At 45.9% G+C, this 16,319-nt stretch overlaps 1 protein-coding gene across 1 annotated transcript in view; it reads right to left on the reverse strand.

Annotated features, from left to right (window-relative positions):
• LOC144146138 (uncharacterized) overlaps positions 1–16,319 on the reverse strand; it is a gene marked incomplete in the record, with an annotated part of 88,655 nt that overhangs the window by 31,604 nt on the left and 40,732 nt on the right. The window contains 4 exon segments of the mRNA XM_077678094.1: positions 5,824–5,936; positions 8,720–8,880; positions 11,057–11,192; positions 15,267–15,503. Coding sequence (XP_077534220.1) covers positions 5,824–5,936; positions 8,720–8,880; positions 11,057–11,192; positions 15,267–15,503 — 647 coding nt within the window.

Consider the following 16,319-nt stretch of genomic DNA (forward strand, 5'->3'; position numbering starts at 1 on the left):
GCTTCTTTTGGGCAATACATGGCAAAAAATGAAGCAAAGTGATTTTAAATTCTAAGACACCCATGTGGTTAGAGTTTGTCAGAACAGATATATGCTGAGTAGTACTTTGATCCTTCTTGATAAGAAATGGGGGTTCCTGCCATCAACTAAGCTGAAAGCACTTGTTGCGGGGACTTTGGCTTGGAATAATTTTAGGGGCGAAGCCCCTTAGAAGCTGGGGCTGTTGGCGTCTCATGTCGTCGTTTCCTGTCATCATAGTATCAATCACGGTACTAAAACACCGAGAAACTCGTTTATGGCTCGCGCTAGAACGTAACGCGTACTAAAAAAAAAACACCGGGACACTTGTTTACGCTTCGCACTGGAACGCTTCGTAACGCATAATAAAAAAACACCGGGACACTTGTTTACGCCTCGCACTAGAGAGCTTCGTGCTTCAAAAACGAGAGAGACTTTTACAGCAAAGCTGTATACCTCTACCCCCCCCCCCCCCCCCCCTCCCCTTCCCCCCCCCGGAAGGTTTCATCTCCGTGGGGAAAAACACCAAGGCACCAAGAATACACTTATACACTGCATGCTTCATTCCTCATCAAGTTTCATGTTAGTGAAGATGGGCCGAACTTTTTTCTGATGTTTGAGTAACTAAAGAATGCTTTTTTGGGCGAGTGGGTTCATTGCTTCAAAAAATTACAAAAACAAAAAAAAAAACGCAGTGGATGAGGACAGGGAAACACAGTAGACTGGACGAGCGCTCAGTACCAACTAGTTCATTTCGATACCCTTCTCAGCATATAAACCGTCAGCACATCAGAGGCGCACCTGCGCACACACCCCTCGAAGAGCAAACCACATGCGCTGCTACTGATTACAGCATAATAGGCAAAACTCGCTCTCCCGCAAACACACTAACGTCTGCCTGATACAATCACCTCAGGCCTCGTGGCACTCTTTTGCCTTTCTTTCTCCCTCACCCTGCCTTTTACTTTCTACAGCAGGGACTCCGCTGTCGCCACCAGAATGGTATTCGGATAACCTGATGACCGCAACCTCTGCATCTGTTGATAAAAACTGGTGGGGGCCGAATGGTCGCGAGACTTTTGGAGCGCTTGTCCAGTCTACTGTGTTTCTCTGTCCTCGTCCACTGTGCTCTTTTTTATTTCTTTGGAGTAACTGAAGCACAACACAGCAATTGTAAATTTGGGTTCTCGCATTGGCGATTAAAAATGCACGCTTCGTTTTCAAACTGCTCAAATAAAAGCACTGTTCACTTTGTGCATGGTACGAAAGTGAAAATCACTATTCGTACATGCCTACTCCACTTACCAGTTGAGGTGCACGAGCAATAGTGCAGAGCAAAAGCAACAAAAGGTCAGGGATAAATAAATATGCTTGGAATATACTTTGTGGCAATTGAAACATGGCTTATGCCTGCATGGCTGAACAGAGGGCACAAATACTGGGTGCTCGAGGTACTTGAGAACGCTATTCCTTATCTCCATAGACACCAGCAGGCTCATCCTATACCTTGTTTGTTGACCCCTTATTAGGGGTGTGCGAATATTCGAAAATTTCGAATATTACTCGAATATTAAATATGATATATTCGTATTCGCTTCGAAAACTATGTATTCGAATTGGTTCGAATATTCGAACGTGTTCGAATAATCGGCTATTATCGAATATTTTGGTTGAATAGTTTAAGGGGGGACGCGTCTTTCAACTTGCGAAAACCGTCGCAAATTTGTGGCACAATGTCAGCGCAAATGGGCGGTGGCAAAATGTCAGGGCAAATGTGCGAAAAAACGGCAATTCTCGGAGCGCTGTATCTCCGCAACGGTGCCACCGAGCGCGGCCATTTTGGTACCATTGGATCGGCCGAGCCGGTCCTTACCGTCTCTTTTATCTTCGTTCATTCACAAACGCACGAATGGCCGAAAAATAAAGGCGCACAAACGAAGAGATATAGATGCTGAAGCGCGGTTGGCCTTTCTGACTGCGCGCGTGGAAACGGCCCTCCTGATTGGGCGTCGCTGCGGCATTTCAAGATGGCGGCCACCTGAATTGCGTAATGCGCGTTTCTGAGTTCATTTGCACCGCTTCGCTCGGCCAAGTTTCTGTTCAATCATGGTATCTGCGGTGGTATTCAACAGAAACATTATCGCGATGGGAATGCCTGAGATCACAAGCCATATTACGGGAAGTTGCGTGGCTGGAAAGGCGGATCGGTCACCCAACGCTTTTCGTGGGGCGCGAGACTTTACCCTAGAGGGGGAAACGCGGTGTGCGCGCTTGTGATAGCGGTTCGCGCAGTGAACTTTTCGCCTTATTTGCGATGCTTACACGCTTAGTTATTGCTAAGCTTGGCAGTAGTCTCGCTAGCCTTGGGAAAGAAACGGGCGACGCGCCAAAAGCTTCGGCGCGCACGGCGTAGCCGCTGCGCGTTGGAGCATCGCCTGACTACCCAACCTGGTACGATTGAACTCCAGTAGTTGTAATTAATGCCTGTGATTTTACATTTAATTGTAAGAGCGACCTGACGGGCCATGTCAGAAGTAAACAAAGGATGACATGTTACAGTGTACGAGTGCCGCGATGAGAGTGTACCTTACAGTAGTTGAATTTAAAAAATTGATTTTATTTATTTTTTATGGAAATTATTAATACCAATGCACACATCTATTAGTTTAGTGCATAGTGGCTGTGCTGCGAGGAATATTGGATGCCCTCAATTTTAAGAGTACCAAAAAATGTCCACATGTTGAAGTTGGAGTTATGAAAAATATTATGCCGAGCTTCAAAGTAGCTCATTTGTACCCTTGTGGTATGTAAACTTTTGGCACTGAACGCCTGCACGTAAGCTGCTGCTCCAGGCAATGATATGAAGCATAAAAGAAGTCAAAGCTCAGTTTTCAAATTGAAGGAAAAGAAAAGAGTGCTTAATTTGTTTCCATGGTCATGCAGAGGGAAGTTTGGCAGTGCAGTACAAGCAACCAGCTAACCTATAGCATTTCAAGCCGTCTCCCCCCCTTTGGTCCGCAAACTGGGCTGTGTACGCTTCACAGAGAAGCTGCAATTGATGTTTTATGGAAAATAAAAAGGGTGCAAAAGGCACTCCAATTTTAGGGCAAGGCATTCCAAAAGCCCCGTGTTAAAAAATTATGGAAGGCTACAACCCTGGCGACTTTGGATGAATGAAATCTATTTTTCAACTTCGGAATCCGTTTTCTCAAAAGATTTTTTTTGCTACCTACGTCTCTTGTTTTAGTGATTTCTTTCTGACCTGAAGGTGTATTTTTGATTCCGTTTTTTGAGTTTCATTCCTTGACCAACAGTTCAGGTTGTGACACTCTGGGTTTTTCAGGTTTACTTTTGGTGAATTTTTTATTCAAATGGTCATTCATTGTCTATATGCCTGTTGTACATTCACCTCTAAAAAACGAAAAACTAAAAAAAGTTGTGTTCTAATAAAAAATCTAAGACTGTCAAGACCTCGTCAATTCATTTGGAAGTGCAAAGTGCTTTGAACAAGCTTTCTATCATGTTTTATAGGCCACTCAAGCTCGGTATAAAGTGGACAGAAAGAAAATTTTATAAATAAAGAAGTTTTCAAAATATTACTTTGAAATTTTGATGTTGCTACCAAAAAAGCATTTCCGGTTGCTGTGCAAATTTTTATCGAAATTCACAAAGATATCAAGAGGTTGATTTCGAAAGCCACATCCGCCCTTAATTATTCGATATTCGATTCGATATTCGAAGCTAGATATTCGTATTCGATTCGAATTCGAAAAATTTGATATTCGCACACCCCTACCCCTTATCATTCATACTGAGAAGCTTGTTTAAAGATGGAGGCGTACAAGTTGACACAGGAAATGAAACGTCATGCAGTCCTTGTCATCCTGGCTGCACACCCCAGCGACTTGGGAATAGCCACCTTTCTGAACGTAGTGCAGTCTTTCGTTTACAAGGTGCAGACAGAGCTGATGTGTAGTGGCAGTGATGTGGCATCTATGGCGAAAAGGAAAAAGCGCAGTCAGCGGTCGCCAGAACCCCTGATTTTCTCCGACAGCTGCAAGTCATCGCGAGTGATGACCCAGGGAAGACAACATGGGCCATTGCGAAGGAGCTGCATAGCTCCATGTCGCACAGTTGACTGTCAGGCTCGCTGTACACGAGGACTTAAGGTACCCTTCCTATGTCATGAAGAGGTGGCAATTCATGTCCAATAGAACTCGGAAGAATCGTCTGCTACAGTCCAAGAGCTTGCCAAAAAAGCTGAAAAGACATGGGTAGTCTGCAATGCTGTTTCTTTTTTTATTATTTTCTTTCAGATGAAGATAACTTTGACGAAGACCACCACCGTAACGACCGGTGGATTTGTGCAAGTGCTGATGCAAGCGCAAGCCTACAGTGATGCACACAAAATTTGTGCCGTTTGTGATGGTGTTACCAATCGTCAGCAACGAGCGTGATGTCACGCTGTCACACTTTTTTGCAGAAGGACGCCGCGATAATGCCCTCACGTACATGAATGTGCTTGCAACCATTGTAAAGCCATGGATAGTGTTTCAAAAGGAAGGCCATATGTCTTTCAGCAAAGTTTGGCTCCTGCCCACACTACCTGTGTCATCCAAGAGTGGCTGGCTGACAAGTTCTGCGACCCCAGCACTCCCAACTTGTGGCCTCCTAGTTCTCCAGATTTAAATCCTCTCCACTACTATGTCTGAGGCATCGTTGAGAGAGAGGCCAACAAAGAATTGCATAATACAAAAGACTCACTGAAGGCCGCCATTGCTCTCTTTTAATGGCCGCCATCGCTCACTTAATGGCTGACATCTCTAAAGAGCACCTGATCTGTGCATGCAGCCATTTCCGAAGCCAAATCAAATCGCTTATTGCTGCCGATGGCGGATTCATTGAGTAGTAACGGAAATAAACCATAAGAGAAGAATTTTGCGAAGTTTTGTGAAAACATGTCTGATTTTGCTGAAGATATTCCATTGTGCCTGAAGCCAACGTTTCCTTCTCAAATACCACGCGCACCCAGTAGTCACTTTTTTATGCTTGGATCACTGAGCCAGCCATCCAACCACAGTACCAGCACTACCATCACCAACCAAACAAATAGTTAATGCCCAAGATTACATATTCAGCCAGCTTCAGTTTTGCTTCTGCTAGTAGCACCTCTCTGTCTGTCACACACTATATCTATATATGCTAGCACCATGAAATGATAGATCAGGACCTTATTGTTATGTTGCAATCTCTTCTGTGGCTTTTAGGGGGCAAAGCACCTTAAGGGCTCGGGCTGTCGGCGTCTCATGTGGTCACGCTACTAAAACACCAGGACACTCGTTTTACAATGCCTCACGCTAGAACGTAACGCATACTAAAAGAGCACACCGGAACACCCATTTTCCAATGCCTCGAACTAGAAAGTTTAATCTCCATGGGCAAAAACGCGCACTAAAAGAACACACTGGAAAACTCATTTTCCAATGCCTCGCGCTAGAACACTTTGTGTTTCAAGGACATGAGACTTTTACAGCAAAGCTGTATACCTCTGCCCCCTAACAGTTTCATCTCCGTGGGCAAAAACACCAAGGCACCAAGGCCTAAGATGCCGAGCGCTCAGCATCGAAACTGCATTATATAACTTCGAAACTGCATCATACACTTATAGACTGCATGGTTCGCCCCTCTGCAGGCTTCACATTAGTGGAGCTGGCCCAGTTTTTTTCCTGATCATTCCTGCAATAATGACAACAACCAGTTAATCAGGAGGCCATTTAGGCATGACGTTACTTTTTTTTCCCTCACCTGGCAAGCTCTGGCATCCAATCTGGAGGCTGGCCAACAAAGCCGTGTCTCTGAAGTGGTCCTCTGTCGCAAACCACAGCGTCCAGGCCAGGGCTGCACCTGTCAGTGGAGCCCTGTATCCAAGCCACGGGAGAGTGGAAAAAAGAAATAAGAATCACCAACAGCAATGCCATACTGCACCAAAGAAGAATGCATGCATGCATGACGGTGCATTGCATATGGCTTGGCACAGTCTCCCAGAGAACTGAGAAAATTAGCAAAGGGCTGACAGAATAACTCGGAGCTTCACGGTCAAAACAAAGAGAAGAAAAAACTGGGTACTATTTCCCAGTGCACAGTTACTTTCGAACAGCTGGAGGATCAAATCAAAAAGTGTCGCACAAAAGTGAGATGCGGCCAGAAGAGTGCTTTCGCAAGCGCTCAAAGCAACAGGGGGTTCAACTAGTGCAAAGACGACATTCACTTGCAATGCGGCAGGCTTGTAGCCAGCCTGCAAACCATTTTAGAGAAACAGCACGCCATCAGTCGACCCTGAAATGTGTAGGAGCATGGCAGTAAGAGAACTAATATAAAAGTATAGTTGTGTGTCCAGATGCATAAAACTTGATAGATGTACCAAATCTCAAAGTGTTCATAAACTTAGATAAACCGGCCCGAATCAGCAGATCAGTCAATGACTATAACAAATCATGGGCAACAAACCCAGGAGTTTGACCTTCACAGTCCACTGCCACCTACAAAGATGTGTTTAGCTTTGCATACTAATCAAAGTCTGGTTTTGTCGAAGTTTTAAATGGTGCGCGGCTACTCAGCTTCCTCAGTGCCAGCCAACTTATTCATCACACTGCTCACGCAGCCTGTGCAAGAGAATTTCATCGTCAATGCTGACAGGCCAGCTAGCCACTAGAGCCACACCAGTAGCACGACCATCTATTGGCTCACTTTTCATTTTTAATGCTGGCAACGGCTTGAGAGAGAGACAGAACAGTCCCAGCTGCCATTACAGCTGACGCACTGAGCTGCTGTTCTCAGAGGACTTGCTTCTGCCGCCAACTGACTGCCATTTCAAAAATTTTGGGGGGCACTTAAGTCTGCTCACTTGCTTTGAAAACGGAAGCCTGGCACACTACTGTGACAGGTACCTTTTATATGCACGTCCACCCGTTGACATAGCAGCCATGCTATTTCGTCATCCTCAAGCTATTTTAATCCACATCAGTTCACCTTAATCCATGCCAATCCACCTTAATCCTGCTTCATTTATCCTAGTTCACCTTAATCTATCTTATCCCCACCTTAGTAAAGTCAATCACCAATAAATCAACAACCCTTATTAATTGCACCTTCATCCATTTTACTGACTCATCCATACTATTAATCAATAATCACCTCACATACACGGCTGGCATGCTTTAGTTTGCTTCTGGCTCTTTTTTTTTGTTTTTGCACCACTCGTGTCGACGCCGGGGTCCTTCAAGGTCAACTCTCCAATGAGACGTAAGGCATTTGCCTTAATTAATAAGCATCCTTAATTGACTGAACCCTGCAGGTGCACAGGAACTAGCAGCACACCCATTCAACTGAAACCAGGCAGAAGTTTGGGCTTCCCATCAACTTCCGAGGCACTGCATCAAAATAAAAGCCACAAAGTGAAGGCAAAGGATGCAGTGCTCTCATTGAATGTCAACATCATTGCATTTTTTACTGCTAAGAGCATTCTTGTCTTTTGTATGCATACTTGTTGTTGTCGTCAGTCAAGTGAAAGTGCCAGCAGTGCGACTGTTTGTCTAGCATGCCTTCCTTTTCATCTGTGTTTCCCTTTTGCACCTTTCTTTCTCCCTAGAAGCTATGTGAAAGCTTGCCTACACAGACATTTCACTTCCGAGACATACTGATTCTGAGAATGCAAGGACCAAGAACTGGATTAGCATCTTTTCAGAACTGAAATAGATTCAGCCAAGGTTTGTCTGAGACAGTACCCCACCCTGCACCCCCACGGTGGCTCAACAGCTAAGGAGTTGTGCTGCTGAGCCCAAGGACACAGGTTCAATGCCTGTTGCAGTGGCTGTTTTTCTGACGGAGGCGAGAAGAGAAAACACCCGTGTGGTCGAGATTTCGGCGCACGTTACAGATCTCGAGGTGGTCGACATAAATCCGGAGCCCTCCACTACGGTGCACCTCATAGCCCAGGTGTTGCTTCGGCAAGTGAAACCTCACAATCAATCAATCAATCAACCTAAAAGTGTTCCATCTGTGTTAAAGATCTCCAGCTGGTGGCCTAAATTAATCTATAGCCCTCCACTATGGCATGCATCATTGCTGAAGTAGGTGTAACATCAGCGCGTAAAATCTGATAAAATTGTACTTTCTTTCCCACGGACCCCTCTACAAGTGCAAGTTGAGAGGGTTGATGATGATGATCTCTAAATGTTTCCCCTTTTGAGTGATGTAATGCAAAAGAAACCTGGTCTAGTAAAGAGCTGTCGATCCTTTTCTTCACTCTTGGTTCCCTCTAGTGACATTTCGTTCCCAAGCCCGTGCAGGACGGGCATTTCTGGTAATGCAGAGCTTCTGCACATAAACCGACCTAATTGATGCCAACATGCCTCATCAATAAAAAGAATGCTTAGGCCTGATCTAAGAGAGGATTTTTCCAAACGAAAAAAACTGGAAAAAAAAAAGAGGGAATAGCTGGGGCTCAAATTCAAGATGTACGTGTTAGAAGTTGTGACACTACCCGCTAGGCCACAGAGGCCGAAAAGCCAGCTCATTTCGGCAGTTGACCAAGAAGATTGGGGTAGTGTTCAAAGCTGACCAATAACTAGATGGCACTGGGTGCAACAGGAGGTGCCCGGTCTGCACCGACTCGGAAACAGAATCACCCAAGCCCACGCACAGCTCCCTCTGGTGAGCCCTGGTGTCCCAAAGGAAGGACAGGAGCCGGGGACACCCGCGCAGCAGCTGTTCCCTCAGCGTCGATGGGCTGCCCTCCGCCAGGCGGAAGCAGAGGCACAGGCACTCGAGGAACGCTTCGCAGGCTGGTCCCCACTGGGTGCGCTGCGGGCAGACGGGAAACTAGCTCTCCTTGACTACGCAGAAGGACAGAGGCGGCATGAGACAAGCTGGAGCTGAACACATTGGGTTGAAATCGCATGAAACGCAGCTGCACTTTAACTACCAGCACTATACTCAGCTACAAGTTACGAATGGAAAAAGCTCACGTAGTGTATCCCTCCACCGAAGCGACAAACACAGACGTCAACGTGCACGTCCGTTTGAAATGGAGAATATGCATAATGCGCGACGTCGTCTGCTTTTTCTCCCCTAGTTTGATGGTCGTCAAAACCGATAGCTGGGCAAGTCCCTGCAGTAATTTATAAGCAGCTTACGTGTATTCACTCGAACCTAGGCCAGTGTCGATTCTAGGCCAACCCCCGAAATTTGGAAGGTCAGAAAATAAGAAACGCTACCTCGGATGTCAGCCAAACAAAAAAAAAAGCATTGGACTGGGACTAAAACATGCACTTTATTACGCTTGCGGCGCTTGTCATAGCATGTTCATTGGTCACTCATTGTTGCCTGCAAACCTACAAGCTGCAAACGTGTGGTTGCGAGATGGCGCTGAGTGTCTAGCAGTGACAGTAAAGCCGCACCCTTGAATCTAAGCCAACCCCCAAATTTCGCAACCCCCAAATTTTGCAAACGACTTTTTTCAAGTAAGTATTGGCCTAGATTCGAGTAAATACGGTAAAGTCCGAAAAATCACGGAAACGACTCGTGTCACATTCAAAATACTCCCAGTAATTCACTCTTTGTGCCATGCAGAGGTTTAGCTGGCTGCAATTAATGAAGAACAGGAGCAACTTCCGTTGTCGTTGTTAAGTTGTACCTGAGTAAAGTTTTTGTGATGATAGGAAGTTTTAGTTTCACGTGAAAAGTATACGTAGCCCGCGCGCATGTAGGTTGAAACCCTTTTAGTTAGACATACACGACGTGCTCTGCGCGTAGAAAATTTGGATGCACACGCTCTCCAGCCATAGCCACGCGGTATTACTAGTGCAATCTACTAACCGACAAAGACACCACTGCAGCCACTCGTGATCTCGTGAGCCCGTTGCTACGACAACGATACATGCTATTTCGTCCGGGTTAGCAGCTCAAAAATCGCTCTTCTATCTGAAAAACAAAAGCTGTTTGTCGATTAAACTTAAGGTGACGGTAAGAATGGGCAAATTGAAGGCGGAATCAACAGCTTAGAACTTGACATCACACAGAGGGATTAGCAATGAAGCTGTTTTCACTGCGAAACGGGAGGGCAGGGCACGAACGTAAAAACATACCTCATGTACGTTTTACACACAGGAAACTAGAACTGTCAAATGATCATTGGCTTTTAAAGGCAACGCAATGGCTTAGCAAGGTGTACACTAAAGTTAGTCTACATAAGCAATTCAAGGCACGCAAAGCCAAGAAAGTGTGCGCTTGTCTCCCTGACGATGGCAAAGGCATTGAAATAGCCATAAGTGGTTCCGTGAATCTTCTCCAAACTGCCCTCAGCCTCCACCTCAACCTTCTAGAAGGGTGGCCCACCAAAAGTCACCGTCACGTACTAGTGGTCAACTTTCTTAACAGCGGTGCTGTGTTCAAGTCTCGACATGTCTTCTAAGCTTGGCGACGACATGTCTAGCTGTGGTATCCGACAGACTTCTAGCTATACTCGGTTACAACTCAAGAACAGCACCACCTCATGTAGTGTATCACTCCGCCAAAGCGCCGGACCCGTGACGTCAGTGCGCGCGCGTTTTGAAAGGGGTGTGCTATGAATGCGTGATATCGTCTGCCTTGTCTCACGCAGTTTGTTTGTCGTCACTGGAGTCATTTATAAGCATATTAAGTAAAAAAAATCACAGAAACAGCTCACGCCATGTTCAAAATATTCCCAGTAACAACGCCCTACTTGCACCGCGCGGAGAAACATCCGGCTACGGTGATAAGGCACAGCAGCAACTTCCGGTGCCGTTCTTAAGTTGTCACCGAGTATAGTATTAATAAGGGTGCCTGCCACTCTAGCTCTCTGTAACGTGCTCAAACATAGTTGCTCATGTCTCCCCATCAATTGAACAGTTAAGTTCACCGTTTTCTGTTTAACGCCCATTGATGACAGCTTCGTTTAGGTGACTCAGCAGACGGGTCTGCACGATTTGCAACAGTGAGCTCTACAGATGCGACTGACCTGGCAGTGGGGCAAGAAGAGCTCCACGAGCTGCTTAAGGACAAAGGACAAGGTGTCCTGCCGGCCTCGCTGTCCTCCCTCCTGAACGTACGAGTCCTCATTGGCAGCAGGGTCCTGCCGTGCATGACTGTGCACTCTGCAGCAATAATAGAGCAGCATTGTCAAGTTCTTTTCCTTTGCGGGGAAATCAAGTGCTCCCCGAAAGCTGTAACTAACGTAAATATGCTCACTGCTACGCCTTACAAATAACAGGTGCAATTAAAAGGGTCATAAAGACAAAATACAACTTCGTTCAATTTGAAAGAACTAGCCTTTGGCAACTCACTCAGCTCTACTCCAGTCCTGAAAGATGCTTTTTTTACTGTTTTATTACAGGAAAAAATTGCCCGATTTTCAGGGGCCTAAGAAAACATTTTTTCAGTGCTAAACATATTTTTTAGGCACATATTGCAGTGATATAAAATGCAGATGATTCAATGCCCTTTCCAACGACACCAGTTTCAGTAATTGTTTTATAAATAATGATTGCGAGAAAAAATTATCACATTCAAAATTTTTGTCCAGGTGTTGAAGAAAATAAAAAAAAAAGAAGTCTATCACAAATCACCAGTAGTAGAAGACATTTAGAACTTATGTTTTGCAGGTAAACATTTCAAAAACCCCTCGTAGAAAAAAAACATCGATTTGCTCGGAACAATCTGTCAGATATCAAAGAAAATGATAGCAAGTGATTGGTGCACTCGCACCAGTGCGACACCTCTTCGTGAATGTGAAAGGTTGCGGCATCAGCTGCTCCGACTCTTTAGACAATGTGCGGCCGATGTACACAATGCCTCAGGCAGGGAGATTGTCCAAGCAGAAGATGCAGGACTATTTTGTGTGAAAGTAAGACAGTTTTATCAATGAAGTGTTTTTATAAATGGTACATGCTTTTATCAAGTCCCGTCTCTTAGCATGATTATATCGAATCATGCCCAATATGTGATTGGTAGGTTTTTTGGGAATTCGATATAACTGGGTTTGGCTGCATCTCCATTATTTCCCTGAAGTTTGCAATAAAATTTGTAAAATTCTCATCAAGACAAAACAATCTTTCTCACGGACCAAACTAGTGTTTTGTCTTCAAGGCCCCTTTAGAATTGTGCAGCTTGGGGTAGCGGACAGTGCATTATGCAAAAGAACATGCAATGGGGTAAAGCAGCGCACACAGACGGTAGTGCGTTCAGTTTAAAACCACTCACTGAACTTCACACCACAGTCAAGTGCAAAACTGCACGCAATTTGGTTCCCCTAATCATTTACCTCTGGTGGTGCCTTTTAAGCAATGCGTTTTGTTAGTGCACCGGCTAACAACTAGCAAGCTGTGGTTAATAAATCCACGCACAATCAGTTGTCCGTAATTTCCAACTGCTGCATAGCTTACTTCAATTCGAGTGAACAGCATTCAGGGGTGAGACAGCCCAAACAGATTTGGGAGCAGTTTTCGGAGCAGCAAAATTTCGATTTTGGAGCAGAAGAATCTTCATTTGGAGCAGTTAGGGACATTTAATATATCATCTTGTGAGCTTAAAAAATCATTATTTCAGCAATTTGCAGGGTCAAGTGCACATTTCAACCAGTTTTGAATACACAGAACACTCAAACAGCCTTACCTGAAAGAGTTTTTTAAGAGTACCACAAAGTACTAACTGCACTACCTTTTTCCTAACTGGTGATATTGTGTTCCGCCAGCACGCAACACTGACAACAAAACTGCCGTTAACATTAGAGAGTTTTAGCAGTTCGTCTGTTCTGTTGGTTACTTTGTTACCGGGTTGACCAGACCGGTCTGCGCCTGCGCGCGCGGAAGGGCGAGGAGGCGCGGGCAACTAATCCCCCTACGGCTACGAATGCCCAAGTGGCCAGACGAGTCCCGGTGAGCACGGTAACTACGTACACGACGGAACAGACGGACCGCTAAAACTCTTATCAAATTTAAAGGAGCCATGAAGAGAAAATGCAAGTTGGTTTTATTCGAAAAATTTCGTGTTTTATAGTGCCCCCAGCGCTTGTCCGGATACAAACGGTGCTTTATTCACTGAGAAATTAAACAATTTAGGTTAAAATTTTGATTTTCCCGCTCAATCGTGCGTTTTCGTGGTCCCAAGTGACATCACGGGAACCGACCGCTCTGCAGCCTAGAGTACCTTCATTCACGCATCCGTCGTACAGGGTAGAGACACGTAACGCTGGCGCCGCCATGCTCGGTTGCTCGCTCGCCGCCGAAGCAAGTCATTGTGTCAAAACCGCGCTAAAATTATCGCCGCAACGCGGTTTACTGAAGAAGTTTGAATCATATTGTCTGTTTCGCGTTGCTAGGTCTCGTGGGAAACGAAAATAATAACGCGTTGAGCCCGTTGGCCCAATTGCGGCGGCACGGGACCGTTCAAAGGTTGTCTCCACCCTGGCATTTAAACCTGGCTTGTTTTTGTTCTGGGAGAAAATATTCGTTCCCTGAAACAGTGCTCGCTCGACAAATGGGGTCACGTAAGACACCGTTGCTTGCGTCAATCGGCCAGTGTCGTCTGAGACAACCCCAAGCCCCATAGTGCTGTGCAGCTAAACCAAAGCATGCTGTGCGCAGTACGAACAGCAGAACGCATCAGTACTTCTATGTTTACATGTGCTTTCGTAACTTCCACTGTTTGTCCCATCATTCCTATTGCTTTGTAAAGAATGTGCCCTAAATTTAAGCGCAAATCGCTCGTTCGTCTAGTTTGTAAGCTCTACCTAATTTGCGTCTGCTTCTGCCAGCCTCCGCCAATCGCAGAGCTTAGCCCATGTGACATCACAGGTTCTGTTGCGGGAAATGAGCTGGTGGGTCGCATGACCATTCCCGTTTTTCCTAATTATGAAGCTTATTTGAGCGAAGTTTACGTTAAAAGTGGTGTCAGTATGATTCGAACGAGACAATCTTTTGAATGAACCAAACTTGTGTTTTCTCTTCATGGCTCCTTTAAGGGCACCGCAATTGTGGCGTTTTTTTTTTTTGCTGTTTTAATGCTAAAATTATTATTTTTGTAATCCCAGGCTGTGTTGTACGAACGACTGTAGTCACGGCAACAGTTGAGCAGCTTCGAGCTAATGGTCGCATAGCCCAACCAGCCTACCCGTTTCAGTCCCCGGGGTGCAGGTTCACCCTATGGTCATTTGAGTAGCGTTAATGTTTAGCCACCTAGATTTTGGCATTAAATTTCACTTTGCATACATCAAGTGTTATAGTCGCGTTCTATGGCAACCGTGTAGTCCTGCAGCTATTGGGTGCTGCCTGAACAGGTCGTGGCGCCGCAGCACAGCCTGCAACTTTCGTGTCGACCGTTCCATCCCCGAGGCTCGTGATCGCGCTTCGAAGCACAGCAACACCTCAACATTTTACAACAGCACAACAAGCCAAAAAATTCACTTCACGAACCCGATTATAGACGCGCGCACCGCGTTTCGCACTCAAGGACAAACCACGCCAAAGTCGTAGGCCCCACATTTCAGTGAACTATTTTTCGAGCCGCCCAACTTCCCGTAATCTGGCACCAATCTCAAACCATATTCCCGCGTTAACGTAACTGTTCAGAGCCACAACAGATAGAATGAATAGACTGGAACTCAGCTGATAGCGGGAAATAAACCAGGGAAAATATCGGCGATACACACTGAGTGCGTTGGTAGCAGCCAGATCAGGCGGCAGGCATGTTTGTTGCCACAGCGATGCCTAATCGAGAAGGCCGTTTCTGCGAACCCGGACGGAAAGCGAATAGAGTTTTAGAAGCTATCGCTTGCTTCGTTTCAGTCTTTCTATTTGTGCTATTTCTGTGTTTGCGATTGATCGTCGATAAAAGCGGTGACCGGGTTGCGAGAGGCTTTTGTCCCCGCCGAAACTGACATGAGCATCAAAATCCGTGCCGTTGAGGCTCTTCTGGAGCAGTTTGGCGCAATTTTCGCCATTTTCGTGCTTTTGGAGCAGCTTGGCGCAGGAAAATGGAATTGTATCAGAAAGGCGCAATCTGCGCAGCTGTCTCACCCCTGAGCATTGGTGTTTCAATACTATCAATGTGAACGAGAAACACTCTATTTGTCTACTTGCTTGTCTGAGCACGCATCAGGTGCACATGCACGTGTACTCTTAGAGGGAATCATGAACTGTTCAAAACACGCGCAGCTTGAAGGTTACACTCACTGGACCCATCGAAGCAAGAGGCGAATCCCAGATCGGAGCAGCCTGCTGTCCAGAGAGGCCTGCTCCTGTGACTCCAACAGCGCTGGGACCACTGGGCGGGCGGACACGGTGGCCAGCTCCCGGCCACCACCACTGCCGCTTCCGGGTGACACCAGGCCAGAGGCCACGGCTTGGAGGCAGCGGTCAATGTGGGGCTCCAATAGGGACAGGGGCACCGGAACAGGGAGCACTGACCCACTGCACGCACATGACTACAGCATCAGAGACAGTGCAATGACCCAACACGGTCCCACCAGAGGTGTGTCGACACGGTCAAGCATAAAATGGAGCAGGTTTAATGGGGCCGTGAAGACAAAACGCAACTTTGTCCAATTTAAAATATCTACTCTTTGGTAACTCAATCAGCCCTTCTCCAACCATAGAAGATGTTTTTTTAACTGAAAGAAAAAAAAATCCAAGAAATATTAAAAATTTTCATTTTGCCCGACAGTGACGTAATATGAACAGGCATGGTGTATTGAGGGCAGCACTAAATACATGGTTATCAGTATGTTATGTGCAAGCTAGCGTCGACATGATACAATCGAACAGAACTATACTCGGTTACAACTCAAGAACGGCACCACTTCATGTAGTGTATCACTCCGCCAAAGCGCCGGACCCGTGACGTTGGCGCGCGCGCATTTTGAAAGGGGTTTGCTATGAATGCGTGACATCGTCTGCCTTGTCTCACGCAGTTTGTTTGTCGTCACTGGAGTCGTTTATGAGCATAGTAAGTCCAAAAAATCACTGGAACGGTTCACGCCATGTTCAAAATGTTCCCAGTAACACCCTACTTGCGCTGTACTTACGGTAACGCCCTATTTACGGTGATAAGGCACAGCGGCAACTTCCGGTGCCGTTCTTAAGTTGTCACTGAGTATAGTGGGCCCACTAGAATAGCCCGCTCATGTTTCTTGGGGGTTGCTTAGGTCGGTGGCCACCCATTGCACAAATAATGTCCTGTGACATCATAAAGAAGTCATCAGAAAGTGACTGATTAGTCGGCACAGC

The sequence above is a fragment of the Haemaphysalis longicornis genome, unplaced genomic scaffold (assembly GCF_048455015.1).
Source record: "Haemaphysalis longicornis isolate Haplotype H1 unplaced genomic scaffold, Haemaphysalis longicornis Haplotype H1 scaffold_7, whole genome shotgun sequence".
Lineage (NCBI taxonomy): Eukaryota > Metazoa > Arthropoda > Arachnida > Ixodida > Ixodidae > Haemaphysalis > Haemaphysalis longicornis.